Consider the following 26,272-nt stretch of genomic DNA (forward strand, 5'->3'; position numbering starts at 1 on the left):
CAGCAGCAGCTTCTTTGCTGTATTCCAGCTTCTTCGCTGTATTGCTGTATAAGAAAGGCATAAATCTTCCGGTGCGCATAATGAAACAAGTTCATATCGTAAATTGCTCCTTCACCGGCACACGAATAGCTACGCTACTCGTAGTAGCTTCCACGGCGAATAGACTTTACTTTCGCTGATAGAATCTGAAAGGAGTCCACCTTGTCTAGAAGCAGAACCGGAGAACCCGATACCGGGATTGAGCGGAGAAAAAAAACATCGCAACTATCGCAAACTATTGCGTAACTACGCGACTGACTGCCGGCCCCCTGCCGGCGGTCTGGTTGGATTGGGTGTGTCCTCGTTGGAAAAAGTGGGACCATCGCGTCCAAGTGGAGTCCCACCACCGGGCGAGAGCGTTGCGATTGAATATGCGCAAATTTTGTGGCAAGAAAAAGGTGGAGTTTGAAGGAGAGGACGATAAAAAAAAGAGAACAGTACTCTGCTCTGCTTTTTTCTTCCCTACTGAAGGGGAAAAAAACTGTCGGAATAATGATAATGGTGGAAGATAATACTGAGGACATCGCAGGGAACGATAGGCCCCAGAATGTTCTCTCTTTCTCTCGCTGATGCGTGAGTCATTTGTTGAGGACTTCGAGCTCCTCGAGCATTGTGCTTTGCGGGATAAATCGATTTCACGGGGCGCTCGTCACTCGCTCAAGGCGCGAATGAAGTCCCTTGTATCAGTCCGATGACCATTTCTGTATCGTGAGAAAAGTTTGGTGGATAACGGAAACCTTTCCATTTAATTGATCAATCCTCTGGTGCGAAAAAGAATCATTGATCGTCTCTCAATTCGAGCTCCTTCTCGGATTCGTTATCAATTCGTTTCCTTTGTATCATCTTGGTATGGAATTGGATCAAACATGCTGCATTCAATCGAGTCTACAACTTGTACGGATTGATGCTATGGCTACAATCCCCGGACTGGAACAGTGAAATCCCGTCACGTTGCATCCGTGCATCAGCCACGACAGCGACGACGACGACGACGACAGCGAACAACATCGGTACGCCACAACGCATTCTAACGGCCTCCGCAGTTAGTCAGCGACAAGTCAGGGCCAAGTGCTCGTTAATATTTCCCCCTCCCTCCCTCCCCATGCTGCACCAGTGGCGACGACGATGACGATGAACTGATAAGACAATCCTTGCCTGCTGCACCGAGTCGCCACCGAGGCACCAGAGCACGCGAGACGTCATCGCAAATGTAAAAACCGAATCAACCGACCACTAACCGCCAGTCGTAGGAAGCCAAATCGAATGCAAAGGGGAATGGTGCCGTTACAAGACGTTACACTGACAACGAATGCACTGAGCACACAGTCGATGGCTTGTTATTATGCGTTGTTCTGTTGCTCGCTGCATCGATGGTGACGCATGAAACAAAACATAAAACATTCCGTCGGATCCGTGTCCGCGTCATTGTGGCATCGAGGCTGTGTCTTTCACAAGTGAGCCACTTTTCCAGGGATGTGCATTATAATGCATTGGAGCAGGTCCCTTCCCCCTTGAAAAAGGGATCTTTTAACAGGAAAGCCAAAGTGTGAGAAAAGGAAGCATTTAGCGCCGGGTATTTAGAAGAGAAAGATCAGAGAAACGGACCACCGGACCGGTCGATTTGAGACGAATTTGCGACTGGGAGTGGACTGACCGACAGAAGGATCCCGGTTCTTTGGAGGTAATTATACCGTTTAATGTACTGAAGAAATGGATAAGATTTTCAGGAGAGAGAGAAAGAGTGAAAGAGAATAGTTCAGGAAGGTAATTGACCTATTCTCGAAATGTTCTTGAACTCTATTCCTCCTTCAAATTAGATATTTATCAAGAAGTTCAAAAGAAATCCTGCATACGTGTAATGCTAATGTAAAATGTATGTATTTGAACTCTAGCTTCTACTATCCAAAGTGGAGTCTAGAATGTTTAATAGTTCTGTACACTTTAAAACACACACGAGATTAACTAGAGAGTACATTTTCTTGTTGTTTAGTGCAGACTGAATGGAAAGTATTAAAAAGAAAGCAGGTCCAGCAGGTCATATTGGATTGCTGGTATTAGATAATCCCCCAATTGAACGCCAATAGAAGTGTGATAGCGTTCAGGAGGCACAAATCCCAACTCCCAGTAGTGTCCATTCGAGAGCATCCAGTAAAGACCATCCTCAATTGCTGAAGATCGATGCAGCGAAGCATCGAAAGGCCCAATTCACCAAACCACACTCGTTGGCGGTCGCGAAAACGAGCCGCGAATCAACCGCTACACAGCGCGATGGCGCAATGGTTTAAAATTCTATTGACGTGATTTAAATTTTAATAAAATAATTTCATTTCCACAACTGAAATACGATGCGACCGTGCGTCCGTGCGTGCTGTCGGTGAATAGGCACTGGCTGGCTGGCGAGTACGTACGTGCCTAGGGACGTATAAGCAATACGTTGCGCGGTGCGCTGCTCACCACCTTCGGACACATACGACACACACACGTCGATACTGGGCCCCCCGCCGGTAAATGGCTTTGCATAAATTCATGTATGCATTCGAATTTGATATTTTCCACACCTTCCACCACCCCTTCCCGGGGTACCTCATCCTTCCCCCCTCTCTCACTCACACTCTTTGCCACTGCGGGCGGCACATCGAGTCAGGTGTCGATTATGGAAAGGTCATTTCGTACACGAAACGTCATCAACTATCCGGAAAGCCGAGCGGAACGGCGGATACAACATGGGAATTCATTTGCCACTGCCGCCACTCCCCTTTCCTGTCCCCCGAATTGACCTCGCTGGTGGTGGGTTGGTTTTTCAGGTCAATCAGCCACAGCGCGTTCCGAGTGGCGTTGTTCTGCTGGACACAACGCATACGGTCCACATTCACATGGCATGGTGACACTCGTAACGCCTGCTCTCTCTCTCTGTCTCCCAGTTCCTCTCTTTGGTAACTGGTCGACAGCTCAATCAACATTTCCCAACGCAACCACGTGCCAAGTGGTGAGCATTGGGTGACCGGCGTGTGCCACCAGCGGGATGCGCTGCAGGTCGCTGCATTATAGTCCTAATGAAGATTACGATGGCATCGGCCACTGGATGTTGCAGGACACTGCCCGGAAGCAACCACCGGAATGACGAATGATGATGATGCATTGAATTGGATCGACCGAAAGGCCATTTTTCGCTCGACACAGCGAGAGAGAGAGAGGTAGAGAGGGAGCGAGAGAGTGGTGCTATGATTCTAATCAAATTAGAATACCAAAGCCACTTCCTGTAGTGATTGACAATTGGCCAATAACGTGAGGAGCGACGAGTCTGTGCTTTAACCAGATGAGGCGAGAACACTCCGCTTAAAGCACTGGAAGCACTCACACTCCAGGTATCTCTGTGTGTCTGTGTGTGTGTAAATCTTAGCTATAGAAATGGCATAGGAGCTGCCGTTGCAATTGACACTTTGCCTTCAAGGAGGGGTCAAGGAGGAGTGTTCTAGTGGGACAAAGTGTTCGCAACAAACCTTCCATCCGGCGCTGCTGTTCGAGTCGCCCTTATCCTTGAAGTACGGCACATTCTGGACCATCCACTCGTAGATCTGGCTGAGCGTGAGCCGGCTATCGCTGGCCGAACTGATGGCTTGCGTGATGAGATCGGCGTACGACAAGTTGCCCCAAGCGTTGCGCCTCGACGAGTTCTTCTTCGCCGATGCCGATGAAGCGGCGGCTGCCACCGACTGTAACTGTGTGTTGCTGGATGTGGCTGGAGGGGAAGAGAGAGAGAAAGAGGAGGAGGGTTAGAATTCGTAATAAAACAACGCGACAAGTAACGTATCACTACATCGATGGAAGGGCATATCATAATTCGAATAAATTGTTTCCACGTCATCATCAGTCATCAATCGGACCCTTATCGAGGTCCGTTTTCTCACGAAGGTATGTCACTTAAATGTATGGTACATTCTTCTCGAGAACAATTAGTCAGACAATGTTGAGTAATATGATTGGAAATTCGGTAGTTCCGTTGCCTAAGTAGCAAAAAACAAAAGAAGGAACCACTTCAGATACCTCGACCTACTGCCACGACGATCCTGATCCTTAAAATCGCCTCGAAGTATTCACGAGGTCTTATTTCGAACATTTTACAGCAGAAAATGAGATTTGGTACAGTACAGTACACCGTCAAGCGCTATGGCTATGGCCACCAATCGTCGTGTTACGTGTGTCCAAGCACCAAGCCCCACGAAGCCCTATAAAGGATCGAGGAACAAATCAGACGACATCAGGTGTCCGTGGTTTGGGTGGTTTACCGTTGAGGATGAACAGCCCATCGGCCACATGTTGCCGCCGCACCTGAGACGAAGTTATCGAAGACGCTTCGAACAGGATTAAATTGCTCCCGGCAAGCCTTTCTGGACACAACAAGTGACTCCAGATACCGAAAAAAAAAACCCAACAGAACCGTGTGGACCTCGCCATCGCTTAAACGCGATCGTGTGATTGTCAATGTCATCAACGAACGGACGCAAAATGTCCACCTCGTAATCGCTGTAACGGTGCAACTTTCAAAAGACTATCCCACACTTTCTCTTCGTTCACTCGCCGACGTTCCTGGGAAGAGAGTCGGGAGGGACATTTTAAAATTCGGTCAATTGCTGGAATTACCTTTTTCTCGGACATATTTTATTTTTGCCCGAAATTCTCGATCCATGCCCAGCTTCACAGCACACACGCACACACGTGCGGATGGTGGTGACCTCGTCAAGAAATCGGCTCACCGGTTTTTCTTTGTGCCGAGTTCGAGTCGAATGGAGGAAAACAGAAACTAAAAAGCGACCACCGTCACCACCAGCAAAAAAAAAAAAAGGGCGATCAGTATAACCAGGAAGGTTGCTCGAGAATTGGACAGTTCTAAATTTAGCACCACGTCGTCACCACGTCGATCCGTAGCCGTTCTATACTCGTAGCCGCAACCTTCGGACAATCAAGGTCCGGAGGAGGGCTCAAAATTGTGCTCGAAGAAGGGGAAAAAAAAGAAGCAAGAACTACATAAATCAAAACGCAACCGAGTATAGTTTAATGTCCAAACGGGTAAAGTGATGTTTTAGGACCTTCTCGCGGGCGCTCTCTCTCTCTCTATCTCTCTCCCTTTGTCTGTCAGCGGCGCGTGCGTTGCTGGAGCGCAGCTAACGAGCGGCTTTAAGTGACCCAAGTAGTTGGACCAGTCTGCGCCTGGTTATATCACGCGTTCGGATAGGTGAAAGGGAAGGGAGAATCGGGGGGGGGGGACCAAGTAGATTGGCGGAAGACCGGCATACCTGAACCAACCGACACGGGACGGTGAGCAGCTCCGGGGCAAGAACAGACGCAAAATGCCTCAAACAAAAAAAAATTCCGCCCCATTTGAGGTGAATGTCAGCAACAGGACAGGTTTCGACGAGACAAGACCAACCGTGTCGACTGTTTAGTGGTTTCGTTAATCAATTCAAACTCACACACACTTCGGATTCACTAGATGTAGGTCATATGAAGCTGGAAGATGGGTGTGTGTGTGCGGGTCCGTGGAAGTTCTCGAGGAAGTAATTCAAGTACTGCTTACTAAGGGCCACTAGAGTGTCCCGTAGTCATCATCGTATCGCGCGGTATAGGTCCCGCTTCCCACGCTGATGATGACGATGGAGATGATGATGATGAACCGGTACCACACACGTGGCCGATCCGATGTGTCCGATCTCAAAATAGTGATCTCTACCACCGGTCCGCGAATGGTTCACATATAGGTAGACCGTTTAATTATGTGCTACTACTACTACTGGCGGGAAGAGAGCGTAGAAAATACGAAAAAGCGAAACAGGGGGAAGGGGTGTTCTGTCGTTTTTTTTGTTTTTGTTTATATTTATCCCACGATCGCCGCGTACGCGTCATGTCTTTGTCGGGTGTATTTTCGGCTGACCTGCGATGATGATCATGATGATGATGATGTTGATGATGATTGCGAACCACAACTACGTCGACGACAACGACGACAACGACGACAACGACGACGACAACGACGACGACGGAGTAGCGTCTTTTTCCTTTTCTTGTTCTTCCCCTGCTTTACGTCGTAAGTCATTCAACGCATTACATAAGTGGTACTGAGGCCCACTGGTTGGCCATCAGTGGCGAATTGGCGTCGTCAATTCGAGGACGAGCCGCAACAAACCAACCAGCACCAAGGCGGCTGCCAAGTGCCAAGTAGGAAGCGCAATCAATATTTTAATTGGCCCATCAAAATGATCGTTATTAAATTAATGGCCCACCACCGGCTCGGAAGGCGGGTAGGTAAGGGTGAGCGATAAAGAGGAGAAGAGAATAAAAAAGACAGCGAGAAAGAGGGGAGCAGAGAAAGATATTGAAATGTGACGAATGGCGAATGATTGGAGATCAATTCGGTTCCCAATTGGTTCGCTTTTGCCGTCTACATTGTTGCTGTAGCATACGCAGCAGTAGTAGTAGTAGTGGTAGTAGTAATAGACGTCTAGCGGCCAGGAAAGACACTGGCGAGACAGTCGGTGATGGCGCCTCGGCCCAAAGAAACGAGGAAAAAGAATGTGCGTAACGATCGCGATCTTCTTCACTGCCGCGTCCCTCACAGCGTGAGATCCGGCGCGATCTTCGTCCAATTGATGTGTAGCGTTTTATTGTAACATAGAGAACTTATTCTCGGTGTAGAATGTTGTCAGTTTATGTAATTAGAACTCTAACTTTATGTTCTAGTGAAGTAGCTAAATGGTTCATTCTATCATTTACTTAAAATAAAAGTCATTTCTATTGAGTTTTAAAGGTGGGCTTTAAAACGAAATCCTTTGCTAGTAAGATAGCCGCACGACAAGAGCCCTCGCTGTCCTGTGTCAGGTGTCATCGGTAGCTACTGCCTGCTGGCAGCTCCCGTAGTAGTACGCTTCCTACATCTGTCACACGACCAACCAGACGACCAAAGCTAGCCGACCCGCTTCGCGCCATTCTAATCTATTTTTACTCGACCAACACTTTGACGGGCGCCACTCGCGCTGCAGCGCAATCGGACCACGGGGATCGGACCACACACTCCACACGGGGACGGGATGCAGAGGAATCGGAATCCGCGTATTTTGGCGGTCTTTTGTTTTGGTCTTTACATTCTACCTGTCTCCTCGCCTCGGTTGTGGCCACTCTGGGGCTGGGTAGCTTTCTCTTTCATTAATTCATCCAAACCATCCGTCACCGTCTGACTTACTACGACGGTCGGACGCAATGGCCGATGTATGTGTCTCCATGATCCCTCCTATCGCAAATTTGGTCACAACAAACACGATGAGCAACGGTAGCAACATTGTATTCGAAGACTCACTTCTCCTCCTCTTCTTCCTGACCTCAGTCCGGGGGAAAGGTGTTGTTGTTGTTCCGCGATGGCGCTGTACGAGTGCACGCGTACTGATGCCACCGATCATCGGGTGGCGGAGGCTCGTTCTCGTGCACAAAGTGCACATCAATCGATTCTGTTTCGTGCGGCCACTTATGACGCGCATTTGACGCGGTCAATTATAAGACGCAGTACGGGGCGGACGTACATACGAGTAAGTGGACCGACGACCGCCGAGTGCGAACGAGTTTCGCCGTAAAAGTCGCTGCCACGGAATGTAGAAATAGGGAGACCGAGGCGTGCCCCCTCGCAGGCGTATATGCATGTGTGTGTGTGTAGGTGATCATTCGTACGTAAGTCACGTTGCAACGGCTTGGAAGGTGGTACGTTGGAGTGCAACGGGAGTGGCACGAAGTGGGTAATCGCATACCACAACTCCCCCTCGTTGGCCAGCATCGGCGTAGTAGTACGTCTAGCGACGACGTAGCAAACTCTTGAATGAATGCGTTTAATGGTTGTTTAGGTACGCGTACACCCACGATCAACTAGTCAATGAGCAGAAGATGCTCCCATTTGGGGAAGAAACTGTATTCCGTGTTCCGAGAGTCGATAATTTGCCTTAAGTGTGGTCACGTTCCATTCTCCCATTTTTAGTGTCCCCCCCTTGTGAAGTCCCACTCGTCAGTATCAGTCAGTCAGTGTATCAGGCAGCGATTTGGCCTCCCAAAAACCAGTCGCTCCCAGTCGGATTGGAACGAGCTCGAACTGGTTCCAACCAGCCAGTCACTGGCGCCGTGCGGTCGTACCGAAGGCTCAGGAAACAGCAGCAACAGCAGCAGCAGGTGTGTGGCTGGTTCAGGCAATCAACGGGGTGGGGAGGGTTCGTGCTCGAATCACCTTATTAATACTCCATCGCATATACATATCTCTGTCATTCGTTTTCATCGCGCTTCGGTTTCAAATCTCATCAATTTTAAAACCACCGTTCGTTAGCAGCAAACCCCACCACAGGTACGGCAAAAGGTCATTGCGGTGTGTTGCCACTGACGATCGATTTGAAGCCACTTTGAAGAGCGGTTGGTCGGTCGGTCGGTCGGTGAAGGTCGCGCTAGAGCTCCCCCAGAGAGAGCAGTCTCTGCTACTCCGGAGGAATCCACGTGCAGGAAGCCATCCTCCTCCAAGGAATTTGCATCGCAACTTTTTTGGTACCAACAAAAAAAATCCAATGGCCTCAAGTACCACTCGTGAGGATTTGATCGCATTCGGCGTCAGATCGAAAGATCTCACGTAGCAGTAGCATAAACGCGATTCTACGACGCTCTGTAGGTTGCGATTCCCCAAAAACTACGACGCGTGACGCATTACGATTTCCACACCGGCTATCCGAACCGGTTATTACCGGTACGGTGGTATTTCCTAGTTCCTAGGTTCAAATTGGATTTTTTTCTTCCTCTTTTTTTCATGGACCCCGGGACCAGACGACGGACCGCGAGTCCGTGAGTAGGTCGGTTACGATCGGCTGTGTCTCGCGGCTTTTAATGAGTGGCGCGGCGCGACGCTAAGGTAAGGTAAGGTAAGGTAAAGGTGGTAAGGTGATTGCAGAATTCCGACGCCACGGAACAGTGATTCCGATAGGCACGAGGCAGACAACAAGAATGGGAAGAAGCGTAAGTAAGAAGCAAATGAAAACCCTCGAAAACCTGTAGCCAGCGTCGTGCTAGCCAGCCAGCCACGATGTCTGTCCCTCGAAATGATCGCGCGTGTGCTGCCGATGATGCCGATTCAGGTGATAACCTGGGGCCTGGTGCTAGAACCAGAGGGGAGGCAGAGCGGCAGGCGCTAAGATAAATAGTTCGAGCGGGCAGAGGCGCGCAGAGAGTGGCGTGCGGGGCTTTTAAAGCAAAAATGCAAACAGAACACCGAGCTAAGAAGGCTAACACTTCCATCAGCATGATCATCATCATCATCATCATCATCTGGCCAGGTGGCAATGGTGGCGATACGATCGCCGAAAAGTTGTGAGAAAAAAGAGGAAGAACACACCTTCGGTAACGGCCTATCGCGCACACACACACACACACACACGTTCGTAATGTCGCAGATTGCCGGACCGAACGGCACTGGCGGTGGCGTCCAAATCTCGTTTCTCGAAACCGGCGAACCAGCCGCGAACAACCACGCCGCGCCGGTGAAGGTCAGATTCCGGTGATGATGGTGGTGGTGGTGGCGGCTCCGGCGTGACCGGCCGAGAACCAGTTGCGCTGCCTCCCCCCTAACCAACCTCCCTGTCAGTGGAGGCCATGACGGCTCGTGCGCGTGCGATTGACGCGCTACTGCGCGGATCTTTGACTTGGAAGTGGAAGTGGATTGGATTGGCGGCGACCAGACCACGCCAGACCAGATAACAGATTTAGAGGAGCGCGAAAACGTCCTTCACTCCTGCCACCTCTCCCTGGTAACCTTCTTTTTCTTCTTCCTATTTTTTTCTTCCTTTTCCAAAGCCCCTTTCGTGTACATCAGTCTCTCCCTGCGTGTGTCGCTGTATCCGTGAGATTCCGCAGCGCAGGACCATCGGTGGACATCGAGAACTACCGGACCCGTCCACACGAACACAGTGCCAGAAGCTAACATGCTTTGGGCAATTAAAAATGTAAACATTAGCCACTGATCAAGAGGGATCGCCACATCAAAACGAGAGGGAACAGCTGCGATTGGCGTTGTCCTCCGCGGGGCAGAACCTGGCACGAAGTAGATGCCTAGCACGAGTGAGTAATTTCGTACTCGGTAGCATTGTCTTGGCATTTTCTGCTATCCCTTTTATTACTTCTTGGGATTGAGGAGTAAATTGCGCGCAAAACGTTAGTTCGTGCATCGAGCGATCGCGCCTCCATTCGACTTGAGAGCAGAATTTGATCATTTCCGAACTTCCAAAGTCACAAACGTCTATTCCTATGGTAGAACCGTTTTGCATTTCCAACTCCAATCCAGCACAAAAAACAAACAGGTTTCACTGGAAACACAAAGCGAGCGAGTTGATGTCGCAATCTCGCGGACTGGATCTGGATGCAATCGATCGATCAAAGTTCAGTCGGTAGGGGATGGAATGCACACATGCCGCCAGTCGGCATTCTGTTGCTCCATAAAACACTGTCGGAGTAATATGACACATTGAAACATAAAAACTGTACTTTTCCTGACCAAACACGGAACACATAAATGCTTAAGTGCACCGATCGGTAACAGGATCGTGGTTTCGTCTAAAAAAAAAAAAACCAAAAAAAAAACAAAACAAAACAATCCCGTTGCTGGAGTGTTGCGTTACACCGGACGTATCGGTCTGGTTTGATGAACAACATTTTTTGGACCAAATAGAAACTAGAACAGAAGCCCCCTCCCCCCTTCCCTCTTCCCCCTTGGAACCGATTACTTACCGGGATTGCCAGCCAGCTGCTGATTGCTGCACTTGTTGCTGTCCAGCTCGGTTTCCGGCTCGACAAAGTTCTCCGGTCGGGGCAGGGGCCAGGTGTTGGAACGGGCACGCGTTTGTGGCTCGAACCCCGTATCCTGCAGCTCGGCCAGCGCATCCATCGGTATGCCATCGTTCGAGATGTTGTCGTACAGGCTGCCACCGCCACGCAACGGTGAAACCGGCCAGCCTCCCCCACCGCCACCGAACGGATCCATCCCGTGGCCGTACGTGCCGGTCTGGTACGTGGTGGAGATCAGCTTTGCGATCGTTCGTAACGTCCCCGCCCGCCGGTACACACAGCAACCGCGCACTCCACTCGCGGTCTTGAGCGGTCTTTGACTTTGACGAAACGAAACGAAAAAAACGGCTATCGGACTGTTACCGATTGGGAAAACGGAAAACTAGGGATACTTTGATGACGAAGGATTTGCGGTAGACTCGGTGCGCACGTGGCGTTCACTGGAAGGAAAATCGCGCACTACGTCTACGTGTTTGGATACACTAGCACTCACGCGCGCAAACACACAGACACACACAGACACACACAGACTCACACAAACAGCACTGTCACGATCACGCACGGTATTTGCACCGATCGTGTGCTTCACTTCTATTGCTACTGAAACTCCTTCTTTAGAGCTCTTCCCTCGAGCGGATCGCGGACATTAACACGGCAAGGAGCAGCAGCCCCAGCAGATCATTCGTGTTTCGTGTCTTCCGTCGGCAATCTGCACTCACACATGAACGCGGGCCGGGCACCCGCTCGCGAGCACGACAATATCACCACAAGCACCTTATCGAAGCGTTGTTCTTCACACTATATCTCTTTGATTAGTTAAGTAGTTTGAAACAAATGGAACCTGAACTCTGCTCACACCTCGTATGGCCCCGGGGACCCGGTGAACTGGAAAAAGGATTGAATTACATTAGAATAGTTATCATCATCACTCGTGACGCACTGATTGACACACCCGTCGTAGCCTACTACTACGCTAGAGCTAGCGAACTGCAGTTCACTCGCATTGCCACTACATGGAGCACTTTGTTCGATTACATTTGCATGCGCCTCCATCGCTCGCACGCACGCACGCAATGCATCGATGACCGATCTTCCCCCTTGGCCTGCTTGGTCGTCGCACCACAACACTACACCGCAAGCACCACGAGTGCATCAAATGACGCGGGTTCGCCGTCCCAACGCACAATCCCCAAACAAACCAACCGCCAGCAGCAGCAGCAGCACCAGCAGCGGCACCAGCATCAACATTGGTAGCGCACACACCTTCCACTCTAGACCACGAACTTTGAGTTTGCATTGAGGACGTTAAAGCCGAAAGCTTCCACCCGAAAAAAAAGGGAAAACAATCCTTATCACCAAATAATCGCTTAATGCGCTCTTTGATTGAAAAAAAAAAACTACACCAAAAACATGCTAATCAGCGAGCAGCCACTTTTGCCTCTACTTCTACTACTACTCCTACTACTGCTACTACCACTACTATTGTCATCATCATCATCATCATCATCATCACCAACAAGAGCAACAGCAGGAGCAGCAGCAGCAACAAGCGTTGACGAGAGATTGATAAGTGACCGCAGGCGCACTTCGGAAGGTGCTGATAAGGGCAAAAAGTGCGTAACATCCACACACACACAGGCACACACGCACGCACGCTGGAACCACCAGCACGGACACAACAGGCACGCACGTACGCAAGGAGATGAGAAATTATGCAGTTTGGGACGGTGCGGTATGCAAAGATCGACGCGACGAATGCGGCTCACATCACTGAGACATCCAGGACACTGTGGTGGCGCACCAGGCTTGCTGCGTCGCCACGAGCAGCAGTAGCAGCCGCAGCAGCATCATACGCGTACGTCCTGCTCTGGCAACCATCGTCCTTTCTCGCTCACACCCCGAGCTGGCTGGCTCACTTGGATGATGATGATGATGATGGTGGTGGTGGTCGTCGTGTGTGTTGCGCGAGGTTCGAGATGCTGCCGCCGCCGTCGCCAAAGTGCCAAATGCTCTAAATTTATACATTTTCAACTCGTTGATAAAGTTGATCGCGCCATTACGAGCGCCTCCACACACCACCAACACAGTGAGATTCACGTGTGTGCGCGCGCGCGCGCGCGACTGAGCTCCACAGACACATAAAAATCGAGCACACACACATACGCTCGTACAGACGCAGCGCTGCCGTCGCCGTGCGAGGGAATCCCACGGTGTGAACACGGTGTGGACCAACAACCGACCGTCGTGGACCACCGCATCCGAACGAACTGACCGCAAAAACCGGCCCGGACGGACGGGCGGTCTCCTCCTTCTTGCTTGCTCGCTTGCTCGTTCGCGCGCGCCACGAGATCGCGCGAAGCGAATTGATAATGTGCCCCAAGCCAGCTTAGCAAACTCACGCACACAGAGGGAGAGAGAGCGCGCGCGGGCACACACGGTGTCGCCCGCTGGTCAGAGCTGGATCCTCTGGGGGGGAGGGGTGGAAATGAGGGGATGCGGGCCGCTAATTCAATCGAAAGTGCGTATCAAGCAGGATTGAACGCCAGAGGCCGCCCCTCCGTCCCCGGGCCAAGGCATGCGCGAACGTTCCACGCGCGGAAGGTAAGCACCATCAATGGAGAGAGGGGGGGATTAGGGGGTGGCATATACGCATCGCCACACCAGCACGGCACCAACAGGCACGTGTGCAAATGTGACACATTCGCGTACGCACTCACACACACACAGACAGCAGCCAGCGAAAGCCATTATCAGCAGTAACAGCAGCAACCGCTCTTCGCAGGGGACGCAACAACGTGCGCATCGACATCGTGGTGTTTTCCCCTGTCACTTCCACCTCCCCCCATCGGTGGCCCCTCTAAACCCCTTTCCGACCACCCTTTTCGCTCGCTCTCGCACCTCACAGATACGAGCGCGAGTCGAAGTCGACAAGGGAGAGGGAAAGAAGATCGTACGATCGAGTGTGCGCGTTGAACGGGGTGAGCCCCCACCTCGGAGGGGATGTTTGTGTGTGTGTTTGTGTGGGGGTATGTGTGCGTAGATAACGTAACGTGATCCGGTGTAATTTGTGACGAAGAAGCGGCACAGCGCGAAGATGGCAATAATTTGACAATTAAGTGGTCAGAACGGTCAGGTGCGTGTGAGGCAATGCGCGAGGGGAGGGGAATACCACGGTGGAGGAGCACGGTCCTTTACGATTCTCTCCCGACGAGCGATCGACGCGTTTCATTCTTTAATTTTTTTTTTGTTGAAAATCGATAAATTCATCAATCGCTGACGCGATTTTATAGCTTTAAAAAAAGTCGCAAAGGAGTTTAAAAAAAAGGCGCAGTAGGCGCGACGCGAAGCTCGACGTAACGCCAAAAATTATTGAGCTACAGCACGCTCCGGCCTAGAGCTGCGGGGATTGGTGCTGCCACGTACCGTAATTCTTAGGCCCCGAAAATGCCGAATCGAGATGGTCAAGCGAAACCCGGTTGCCCCGCGTTTGCCAACATATGACGACGACGACGAGCGCCGACGAGGGTGAGATGATGGTAGAACGTTCTACAACCACACACACACAGACACAGACACGCGCAAGTGTGCGATCGCGCATCATCCGCAGTCCGCGGGAGCATCATCAGCCTCTTCGGGTTCGGGTTTTTTTATTTTGCTGCCGCCGGTTCGGCGCGCATATTCAAACCCCCAAAACCAATACCAACGAGATAGCCGCGCGCGCACACACCAAGCCAAGGCATCAACGGCATCCCCCTAGCCCCTATGCCGATGATGGCAAATTGGATTCCATTCGTTCTTCTTCACACCCTGCCTCAAGCATCACCCCCGCCCCCGGTAAGTGCCATCCCCCAAGAGCCGTTTGCGTTTGATTCTGATGCGCATAAAAAGCTGCTTGGCGCTTTTCGGACGCGACCACGTTGCGATGGCAGTGTGTGCGCGCGCGCGCGCGCGAGAGCCCGGAACACGTCAGTCTGCGCGCTTCCTAGTGCCATCTCGTTCCCGTTTCTTTTTTTTTTTTTGGCAACGTAGTCACTATTCGCCCCGCCATTCACCCTGATGCTGGGAAGGGGGGGGGGGGGGGGTTCGATTGATACAATGTATGTGTATGTGGAGAGCATCATCATCTCCTGTGCACGATCGAGAGTGATCCTTTTCCCACAAATTTTTGGCCTTTCGTGGCCATTCCACCCCTTCTATGCACCCCCCTTTCCACTGGATGGTGGTTGGGGCCACTATCTATCCTACCAGCGCACGCACACTGACCACCGAGCGGTCGCGAGTAGAGACCGAAGATTACGTACTCGTGTGAGCTCGCACTCCAACCGTGGTGCGTGCGTGCATGTGTGTGTGTGTCTGGAGAGAGGGGAGAGTGTGAGATGCGAGGGGGAGGTGCCGACCATCAGATAATTATCAATTCAGTTTTTTTCCATCGCACACTCCTCGATGGGCGGCTGCGTTGGGGAGAGTTGTGCTGGACGACACGCGTTGGACCGGAGAGCGTCCAACTTCAAGTCCTCCCGCGTGCGTTTGGAGCAGTTTTCGATCGAGCATTCACACGCGATAGACAGAGAGCCATAGAGAGAGAGAGAGAGAGCAGTACCATGGTGTGTGCTGTTTGGGGGGAGAGAATCGAGGTTCCATTATCACTATTTCACTGACCATCGTCGTATCGCGCGCTTCTCGTCCTCTAGCTTTCGTTGCCGCTCCTCGCCTTCATCACAACCTAGAACCAAGGCTAGAGACACACATACACACACACACACACACACACAAACACACACACACTACACTCGCGTGGACACGCGAAACACCATCACAAAAAGTTCTAACTCTTTATGAACGGAGGAGAAAAGAAGACAACGGCGAGGTGCGCGCTTTTTGGGGAGGCAGTTACACCCCACAAATAACAACAACAACAGTAGTAGTAGTAGTAGTAGTACAACAGCTGTGTTGTCTGTTCCGGGTCAATTGAAAACTAGGTGATAGAGGAGATAGAAAGAGAAAGAAAGAGAAGGAGCGAGCTGCTGCTGCTGCTGCTGTGTCAACACACCCCCCATGAGGCGCGCTTGCTGCTCGATCGAGGCCTTGATCTGTGACCGACAAGTTACTGCTGCTGCTGCTGCCCTTGCCGTCTCGGCTACCGGTCGCCCTTATCATTCGGCGCGACGATCGGCTCTTTTATCGATCGATCACGATCGTCAATTCGCACAAGAAGGCCGCCACCATCCACCATCCAGAGCCACAGCCACAAAGACACACGCTTTCGATGACGGCATCATCATCATCATCATTGCCGGTGGTGCCGATGGCGAGAAAATCGAACGCAACGATGAGTGACGAGTGACGGGAAAATCGAACGAAAAGCGACCAGGCAGGGAAAGGGAAAACCCCAGCAAAGGTGTCGGGTGTGCTAGTCGGCTAGTCGGAAAAAGGAGGAAGAAGATGATGAAGCAAGAAACCGACCAACACCATCAACCGAATGGCAAGCAAAAAAAAAACGAAACGAAAGAAATATAACGCGGCGCGTTGCCGTTACCGTGGCCGTCGCCACTACCACAAAACACACACTATCTGGCTGGCAAAGACCTTCAAGGTTACCGAGCCTGGTGCTGCTGCTGCTATTGCTGCTGATGATGATGGAAGCGCGCCACCCATCCATCCATCCATGTGCTTTATCTCTCTGCTGCGTGGCGCTACACGTTGTGCTGCCTAGAGGGGGGGGGGGGGGGGGGTGTGATGGTGGGGTTTCCTCAACACCCTCCTTTCATTTTTCCTGCGTAATTTTCCAGCCACTTTTTCGCTGTTTCCAGCTGCCTCCCAGCAGACCTACACACCGGACTCGGACCGGACGAAACACAGAATCAAACCTCGAGATCGTTCCAGAGTCTGAGAGAACAGGCGTGATGCCTGCTGGCGCGGTAAAGCGATTGACTGCTGAGGCTTTGATCGATCGACAGGCTCGCACGCAAGGCATTCCCGAGAACCGAGAACTGATCTTGGTGCAAAAAAAAAAAACAGAAAAATGAAATGGTACAGCAGTAAACGGAATCCAACCGTAAACCCGGGGATGGATCTTTGGCCGACGGACGGACGGACGGATGGATGGATGGACGCGAGCTCGAGTGATATGGTCTGATTGAGACTCTGCTGCCTTGCCAATCGCTTCACTGCTCTTTTTGGCGAAGGGTTCTCTGTAGCCCCGTGATCGTCGGATCGTCAGGCAGCGATCGGTGTTCAAGCAGAACGATCTACGGTAAGCAGCATCACACCGGCCTTCGACGACTGCGACGCCCCTTCGACAGAACAGGTTGCAGCGTGATAAGAGGTCAACGCACCGCCATACCTTTCGCGTGGGGAGGGGGGGGGGGGGGGTAGCGACGATGGAAATTACGAGAAAATTGACCGGATCGTGATCGGAATCGATCGTCACGATCGTCGGCTCTCGAGATGAAGAAAAGGGAAGAAAAGAAAAAAAAAAGGAAACAAAAACCGGTGGCTCCGCGGGCTCGGTCAGTTTCTGGATTTTTTTGCTTTTCTGTCGCACCCCTGCCGGTGGACAGTGCTGCGATGGAATTACTAATGTATTCCCGGCCATTCTCCGGTCTCCGCCGTCCCCCGGGAAAGTAGGCTGCCTTGATGAGGCTGCCCGGGGTTTGTTCGCGATCCGGTCGCGATACCGTCGTTCTGAAGGAGCGATCCGATCAACAATCGGTCCATGAAACCCGTTCCATACGCCCGTGTGTGTGTGTGTGTGTGTGTGTGCATGCTGCTAGTGCTGCTGCTGCTGGTGCTACTGACAGCTTCTAGTCTACAACGGTAACCCGTATCAATACGGATGATGCCACTTGAGCGTTGATGATAGTGGCCCATCACGGCACGTACTGGACCACCGACTGTACGCCAGGATCGCACTCGTCGCTCGCATTTTTCGTAGAACAACACAACACCGCCGGTTCCCAGAGTTCTCAGTTCGGAGTAGTAGTAACGAGGTAGTAAACAGTAAACACAATTCAGGAAAACATTCGCACGCGCGCACATACACTCGGACACATACACACACACACACGTAGACACGCGAAATTGAGGTGATAAGCCCGAGATCTCCGTAGCCCGGAACGAGAAGATCGGGATCGGGATCAGGAGCACACGGTGATGGCGATGGCGGCACTCACGATAGGGACTCCGTGTTGTTGTGTTGCCGTTGTTGTTGTTGTTGTTGTTGTCGTCGTGCAGTTGTGGTTGTTGTTGTTGTTGAGCCCTTTCAGCCTCCGTGTTGCTGCTGCTGGTCTTATCTGGCCGAGGTTCGCCGCGATCTTCTCGTCAGCGAGACACAACCACGGCAGCGACGACAACGACGACGACGACGACGACGACGACGAATGCACACATACGGGTACACGGCAGCAGGGCTCTGGTGGCAGGTTGTTGCGTACGAGCCGGATGTAAGCGGATGTCGGACTGATTCGTGGAACCGTGGAACCGATGCTCAACGCGGTCTTCTCTGTGCTGTCTCTGTCCTCTCTCCTGCAACCCACCGTGCCCTGCCCTGCCCTGCCCTGTTCCGTCTCCCCAGCCGGCTTGTGGAAACCCGATTCCGATGCGAATCGAGCGGGAACCGAACGAACGAACAAACGAACGACCGAACGACCGAACGAACGAACGAACGAATGGCCGGACCAACACAGACGCAGGCGTACCGGTTTCGCCAGCCAACCCATCCGCCTGTCTCTGTGGCCGCCCGCTGCCACCTTCACGTTACGCAAAACGCGCGGCTCTTCATCTCTTCTGGTTCAGCTGGCTGCTGGCTGGCAGCTGGTTTGGGGCGCTAGCTAACACTCACACTCATGGCGGCGGCGACGACGACGACGGATGCGACGCAATCGCTGGACGACGCGAACACAGCCGAACGAACAAATGGTGGCCCCCTAAGCCCCTCACGAGGTGAGGCGGATGGTACCCGAGGGATGGGCGAGTGGGGCGTTCAGCTGTTGCTGTGTGTTGGCGCCTCGACGAAGTTTCGTGTCGTGATCATCGAACCGCGGGCGCACGTGTCACCTAACCTTCCTAACGCCTCCGTAACCGCGCGTAGCCAGCGCGGCTTTTCGGTTGCCTCCACATCGCGGTATGGGAGCTTATGCGTAAGTGTGTAGTGGCCTCCGAGTGTGCACGGCTGTCGGGTAATGGGTAATGCGAAAGTAAACCGATCGCTGGCAGACACCATCAACCTTTTTTTTTTTGCTGAGGCGACGAGGATGGTACAGGCCCCCTAAAGATGCTCCTCATCTTCGATTTTCGAAAAGGCAAAAAAGTGACACTCATACAGCGGTGCGATTGTTGCGGTGGCCAAAACTCGGGGAACTCGATCGAATCCGGAAGGATTTTTATCTCCCTGACAGTGCTTCACCTTTTTGTCACGTTTTTGGCCGACTCACAGTCGACCGTTGCTTGGATTTCCCTGTAACCCGATCAGGATAGAGGTGTCCATGTGTGTGTGCGCGAGGCTGTGTGTGGGACACGTCCGATAATGCGTAGATTAGCATGCGATGTGGTTTGCTTGGTGGGTGGGCGGGCGGGCGGGCGTGCGCTCGCGTGTGTTATCGCGGTGATAATGGCCGCGATGTGAGATTACTTTATTGTAACTTGAACTACATTTACAATGAGCAATTGATTGTGGCCTTCCTGGATTTCCTGTCGCCTCGAGGCGCGGTCGCTACCATCCATCGCACACTTTGATCTTCGCGGTTAATTCTATTCTAAAATGCAGAATCCAAAATGGGGCTCACTGGTACTCGATGAGCTGTAATCCGAGAATTACACGTAAACGACTGTTTGCCGAACTTCGTAGAACCGCAGGATTCTTCCAAGGATTGACCACATTAACGGAGCAAAAAAATATTAATTGGTGGAATCAATGGAGCAGCTAATTGGTACAGGACTTTCGCTTGTCGGAGAATACCGGTGCCGGAGTTGTGGTCTTTTAGCGACAACATGTCTCCTTCTGTGACATACCTTTCCAGAACCGTTGATTCAGATCTCCGAAGATACCGAATTCCCAGACAGAAGACACACGACGCAACATCACTCCACATAGGATGCTTCCATTCATCGATTGCTGGAAACATTTTCCATAGTTTTATCCAAATTGTTCCAACTAGCCAGGCCCGGCTTTAACGCTCCTATTCGAAAACTGCAGGATGTGGCTGAAAAAAATGGTGTGGAGCCAAAAAAAAGGCCTTCTGTAAATCCGAGTAAACATGAATCGCAATCGAATCGATTGTCGGTCATCAGAAACTGCTCTGGCAGTGTAATTTAAACGCCTTGCACGACACAACCTGCAGCACGCATCGTTTGCACATAGATCGGCTAGTAAACATTTGCCAAAAAAAAAAAACGGCTGCCATAAGACATGGCGCCAGCTGACGCGGTTTAAACTGGTCAATTGAAGATGTATGCAAACTAAGCATCAATGCCGCGCCGCATTGCCTAATTCTCCTTGAGTGTGCACAATGAAAACTACAGGTGAAGGCAAGAAATAGCCACAGACTATACGGGTCGGCAGACATCACCAACAGATGGCGTTACAGTGGATTATGAGCACGGCTTGAGCCGATTAGCCGGACTGATACTTCCTTTTGAATTCCCAGTGCACGCACCCTTACTAAATCACAGACAACCTTAACCTCCAATACCGTCACATTTAACCTTCAATCCCTTTTGTACATCCTACTAAGGGCCCCAAAAAAAAAAAAACTCCCAGAGCAAAATGTTCAACACTGCCATGCCTGCCACCCCGGGCAAGGGCAAACCACCCTTCAGCCCTTCTCCCGTGCGATCCATTACGTTAATCAAGTCCGCCTATTGATTCGATTGTAATATTAGGCAACGGTGCCGATGGGTAACCCCCATTTTGGCATTCAAAATGGTTACTTCCTCCTATCTATTCCGCGCTACGACTCCGCACACGTGTGTGAACGGAACCAACGAAGCACACACGTACACAGGCACCCCAAAACGCGATCGCTAGTCGCCGGTTCTTGATGGAACCGGCTAGCCAACGATTTGGAGTGCCCTTCAGCGTAGCTGAATCGGAATCCAATCGGTCATCGGTGGTGATACTTTGCTAGTGCCGGTCACCACTGCCTGCGGTCCATGTTCCGCGCCCTTCGACTTTGTGCGGACGCGTCGAAGCACACGGAAGACACGGAACACGGTTTGTCCCTGAAAGTTCACGACCAGCTCAGCATGTGTCTGGGGGAGGGAGGGGGAGGGAGAGCCTCTTTTCCTGCTCGCGATGAAGGCACGAACCGTCGTGATGCGTGGACTCCCTTCGGATGCTCCTTCTCCTCAGCCTCATCCTCTGCTCATTGTATGAATGATTTCGAGAAAGAAAAGAGGAGGATTAGCTTAGCATATGGAATCGACGGGCCGAGCTGCTCCGTGGCCATGGATCGCCATGATGCCGCCACGATTGCGTTGGATGGAGTGTGTTTTGCGGGATTACCATTCCTGACTATTCCAGCCGGACGCGCGGCAATGATAATCGTAAGCTGAATGAGAGCCACAGCCCTTCGTATCATGCCATCGAGGGCCTCCACATCGTCATCGTATCCGAACGGAAACACGCGCATTATTTGCAACAGGTAAACGAAGCGACGAAGCCGAAGCAAACTTCGGCACTCGGTGGCCCCAGGATCCTTGGGCATCTTCTCCCGTCCTGCCTCGTGACGTGTGTCCGTGGCTTTATGGGACTGGGCACCATCCTCCGGCACTCGGCAAGGATCCTCATTTGTCGAGCTTTCGCTGGTTACTGGCAGCCGATTGGTTGGGAACTTCCGGTGGCTGCGCACAGGCCACCGCGCAACGGTCGCCTATGTACGAGTCCTGCCACCTAGCCTCGCTACGGACAGCAGGCCCGTCGTAGAGGTGGCCCTAACGATGGTCCTCACCACCACGCAGACCAGCTATCACCGTCAGCGGAGCGGGTGTACATAAGGCAGGCTTTCTGGCTTATCACCGGACGTTCGGGGCGTATGCACAGCGAAACAAGGACGACACTCGTTCCCAGCTCGAGCAGCCCGTGGCCTCGCGCATGGCAAGGAACCAGAAACTTTCTTAAATAGCGCGGGGTGAGCTTTCCCTGGGCTCACTTGCTCACTTTCGCTGTCTTTTTCGCGAAGGCCTGGCCCGCCATGAGTTCGAGGCGGAGGTTTTATGCCTCCGCCTCAACAAGTGCGCCAGAGCGAGGCCTCTGGGGTGGCGTACCACGGCGTGAGCACGTCAGTCAGTGGACAATACGGTTTCATCTTTCTTCAAGCCTATTGCTCTGAATGTGAAATTGGAGAAGCTTAGAAGAAAATTGGCGAACACAAATCGGTTCAATGCGCGATAGAACTTCTTCTCGCACCAGGCTTGGCGTTATGGTGGTTTGGTGCCCAAGTTTTTGGAGGCCGCCAAGATGTCGCAATCTTCCTTGGCGCCTAACCTTGGCCGCTCAGCCGTATTCGATTTGTGTCAGGCCATGGTAATGGGCTAGTGATTTCCAGTTATTAATTGCACTAACGAGCCTCGTACGATATGGAATGTGTTCTCGGAAGCAATGTGGTAGTATATAGGCCATTAGCAAAAGCTTTTCCTGCGATTGCATAATGATAACCAGCGGGACGTGATGGAAAGAATCCTGTCGTTCCGGTCGCCGTTCTATAAGGCTGTTAGAGGGCGTAGCTTCAAAGTTGTTAACGGAACACCAACCAACCCGTTGGAGGTTGGAGAAGAATCCGGCAATTGTTGATCGATGGATTCACGGCTCATCAGCAAACAAACGAGCTTTCGATTATCAGAGGTCTGGCCCGGTGGTAGATGATGCGTGGCATATTCTGTTTAGCGTGAGCATTACACTTCATTTGTTGTCATTGGCGTACAATTACTGTGTCGCAATAATTATTGATGATCAATATGCTGAGTCCCATGCCATTGTAACGAGATGTATTCGTCTCCTCAGGTCAGGTCAGAGGTTTTTAATTTTATCATGCGTTCGAAACGGCCACGATGAATGATTATGCTTCATAAATAAATGTTGGTAAAAAAGTTCATGAAACCATATAAGCTTGAAATGTCTTGATAAATTAAGCTGGACAATAATAAGTTAGAGAAAAAAAATTATAGTAGATATAAAACATAACAAACACTTTTGTTTGACGAAACTGTTACTTAAATTAAAACCGTGATAAAACTATTCACTAAATGCTTGACTCGGCACTTTAGGAACCGGATTGAAGGAACATAAATGAAAACAAATCGATGAACATTAAAGATCGCCAGCCATCGCCAACAGCTTCGCTGCCATGTTTCAATCCACGACCCCGATGATTCGCAATACCTTTGGCCAATTCTTCCGCACACAATGTCGTTCGTAGTACCTTAGCCGGCGGTAGTGCCGTATACGCGTATACGATGACAGCTCGCAAAATTATTTTCCCATAAATTACCCATCTTCTTGGGTCGAACCGCTTTCACCCGGACCGGACTTGGCTAGTGTCGACGCAGCGGAAGCGCTATCCCGCAGAGAGCAGAGCAGCAATCCTGGTTGTCGCCGCCGGACAGCCGCTGGACCACGTGCTGGCAATGCACGGTATCGGATCGAATGATAGATGTAGTTGGGGACTAGGAAATGGATGAGAAATGTTTCCACAAATGAGGGACGCAAGATTTCCTCGTAATAACGAACAAAACTTTGCCCCGTTCTCGCATTCGCGTTGTCGCTCTCCTCTGGCTCCGCGCAGTTCTTTTCGCAGTTTCTGATTTTCATTCGGCGAACTGCTGCAAAAGGAAAACTTAAAAAATGCGAATTGTCCTAAAAGTTTTTCCGGACGCTGTGTAATGAAGAGTTTCCACTGGCTAACAATTTTATAGTTTCTCGTTTGTCGGTCTCGCTGCGGAACTGCTGGACGAATGGCGCATGGAAAAGCTCGGCTGCTAATCAAAGGGACAATGTAGCGCCCATGCTGTATTGGAAATTTGGCAAAGTAATAAATCTTTCATTTTTGTGTGCGGTGAATTTTCGTACCTCCAGATCGGACGGTAGTGAGAGAAGATTTGTGGCTTGAAACACATTTGAACTTGGCGGAAGGTTTAATCAACGTAAGTAGCTGGGATGTGCTGACGATTTGTAAACGGGGGAAAATGCTAGTTCTACCTTTGCGTTTGAGATCTTGATTAACATTTCGTGGTAGAATGGGAGGTTCATGCTCTTGATATTTCGATAAAAAAAATATCAAAGTTATAGAAGACCAAAAGTTCAATCAGATGTTGACTTTAGTGGATAGCTTAACCGTTTTGAATGCAAACTATTAAAACTACATGTAGTGTCTTGTATGCACTTTGCGAAAATAATCAAGTCGGCCGCGACGCGACCCCGCGACGACGCGACGAGCGTACATCTCAGTAGTCATTGTGAAACAAGCTAAAAGAGCGGCTGCGTTTTATATACTCGTTGAAATAAAGAATTAAAATTGTGAACCATACACAATATGTAGAAGCCAAATAATTACATTTCGATTTCCCTACAGAAATTTTCTTAAACTTGAATAAAAAGGGTAAATCCTTCCATGAATCTTCCATGAATCGCCGGATAGAAAGGAGTTTGCCGGCGCAGAGCTCTAACACCACGTTTTTGGTTTTCTGAAGTAGGCGCAGAGTAAAGGAATTGAGTTATTTTATTGTAGTTGTACAATTCAAGTAATATTAAACAAAGTTTTCATCAAATCTGTTGCGAATTGAACGTTTTGCTTTTATTTTTCTGGAAAATCCAAAATCCCCGCCAGTTAAGAGTTCTGAATCATTTGGGATAAACAGCAGTTCGCTAGCTCGAGTTTGCTCGAATTTCAAATGAGTTCGAGCAGAGGCAAATCGAAATCCGACATTCGAGCTGGAGGAGTGAAGTAAATAAAAAAGTAAAAAAGGAAATCGAACCACCCGGATCTGCACAAAGCGACGTCGCGTTTTCCGTTTTTCCGTCTGTTCTGTGTCCGCGATTGTCCACCCGTTCCGTTACCGGTTCCGTGAGCACGGTTCGTTCTACAAACACAAAAAGGTACGGCACTCCTCATCCGGACGCAGGCGTTGGCCGGGTTCCCCTCTTCCGCTCGATGAAACCGAGTGCTCCGGTTTAAGTGGCTGACTTCCCGGTCGCTAACCCGGCTCAGGGCGGTTTAGTGACTCGATACGGCGGCCGCGGCTGATAACCGTCGATAAGCGGACTATCGGAAAAGCGTCGCGCCGGCGTGTATGCGTGTGTGTGGGTTGTTTTCCGATCGGAAAAACTAATCATCGTTCGCTTGTTTTCTTTCGTTTATTTGCATCATCCGGCGCCGCGCACCCAATCGGCGACAGATGTCGTCCGGAAGGCCAATCAAATGTGTTGTCGTGGGCGATGGCACGGTAGGAAAAACGTGTATGCTGATCAGCTACACGACCGACAGCTTTCCCGGAGAATATGTGCCCACAGTGTAAGCAAACCCTGCTTTGTGATGACTCGGTCGGATCAGGGATTAATGAGCTCTTTTTCTCTTCCAGCTTCGACAACTACTCCGCACCGATGGTGGTCGACAATGTACAAGTATCGCTCGGACTGTGGGATACGGCGGGACAGGAAGACTACGATCGATTGCGGCCCCTTTCCTATCCTCAAACCGATGTGTTCCTCATCTGCTACAGTGTGGCCAGTCCGTCGTCCTTCGAAAACGTTACTTCCAAATGGTATCCTGAGATTAAACATCACTGCCCCGACGCTCCTATCATTCTAGTCGGTAAGCTTAGCGCCAGAAATGTGTCTTGTGGTCTTAATCGGTCAAAGAGACCTGAAATCCTTTAACGGTCCAATGTTCACTTGTCCCCTTCACCATCCGTAGGCACCAAGATCGATCTGCGGGAAGATCGCGAAACAATCAGTGTACTGGCCGAGCAGGGCCTGTCGGCCTTGAAACGGGAACAGGGACAAAAGCTAGCGAATAAGATAAGAGCCGTCAAGTACATGGAATGTTCGGCGTTAACGCAGCGAGGCCTCAAGCAGGTGTTCGAGGAGGCGGTACGAGCCGTGCTCAGACCGGAGCCGCTGAAACGACGTCAACGAAAATGTGTTGTGATGTAGGTGTGTCGCTGTTTTTCACTTTTACTTTCTCGTCCACCGCACGAGCCGTCTGTCGAAGGCGGCAAGGTGGCAGCTGAGAACTATGGCAGCAAAGCACATATGTTTAGAGCAAATATTGTACATAGATTTAGGATGCGGGTTGAGGCAAAAAGCAATGGAAATTCTATTGACACACGGCAGAACGGATACCACGGGATAAGCTGGAATGGTTCGATGGCAAAAAACCTGAAACATCAAAAT

The 26,272-nt window shown here is 51.0% G+C and overlaps 2 protein-coding genes across 7 annotated transcripts in view; one reads left to right on the plus strand and one right to left on the minus strand.

Annotated features, from left to right (window-relative positions):
• The window catches only part of LOC125948167 (forkhead box protein O), a 60,847-nt gene extending 42,383 nt beyond the window's left edge, over nucleotides 1–18,464 (minus strand). The window contains exons 1-3 of one of the 6 annotated variants that reach the window (XM_049673973.1): nucleotides 18,060–18,464; nucleotides 10,831–11,772; nucleotides 3,540–3,778 (exon numbers count right to left, since the gene is read on the minus strand). In XM_049673973.1, coding sequence (XP_049529930.1) covers nucleotides 3,540–3,778; nucleotides 10,831–11,083 — 492 coding nt within the window. In that variant the 5' untranslated portion in view covers nucleotides 11,084–11,772; nucleotides 18,060–18,464. The other 5 variants (XM_049673977.1, XM_049673974.1, XM_049673976.1 and 2 more) reach the window with 5 other exon arrangements.
• Nucleotides 18,465–24,824: 6,360 nt separating this feature from the next.
• LOC125948210 (ras-related C3 botulinum toxin substrate 1) overlaps nucleotides 24,825–26,272 on the plus strand; it is a 3,671-nt gene continuing 2,223 nt past the window's right edge. Inside the window, exons 1-4 of the mRNA XM_049674046.1 lie at nucleotides 24,825–24,976; nucleotides 25,276–25,391; nucleotides 25,459–25,691; nucleotides 25,794–26,272. The exon at nucleotides 25,794–26,272 is cut by the window's right edge and continues 2,223 nt beyond it. Of these exons, the coding sequence (XP_049530003.1) occupies nucleotides 25,276–25,391; nucleotides 25,459–25,691; nucleotides 25,794–26,032 (588 nt within the window). The 5' untranslated portion in view covers nucleotides 24,825–24,976 and the 3' untranslated portion in view covers nucleotides 26,033–26,272. The remainder of the gene's footprint in view (nucleotides 24,977–25,275; nucleotides 25,392–25,458; nucleotides 25,692–25,793) is intronic.

This window comes from Anopheles darlingi, chromosome 2 (assembly GCF_943734745.1).
Source record: "Anopheles darlingi chromosome 2, idAnoDarlMG_H_01, whole genome shotgun sequence".
NCBI classification, from domain to species: Eukaryota; Metazoa; Arthropoda; class Insecta; order Diptera; family Culicidae; genus Anopheles; species Anopheles darlingi.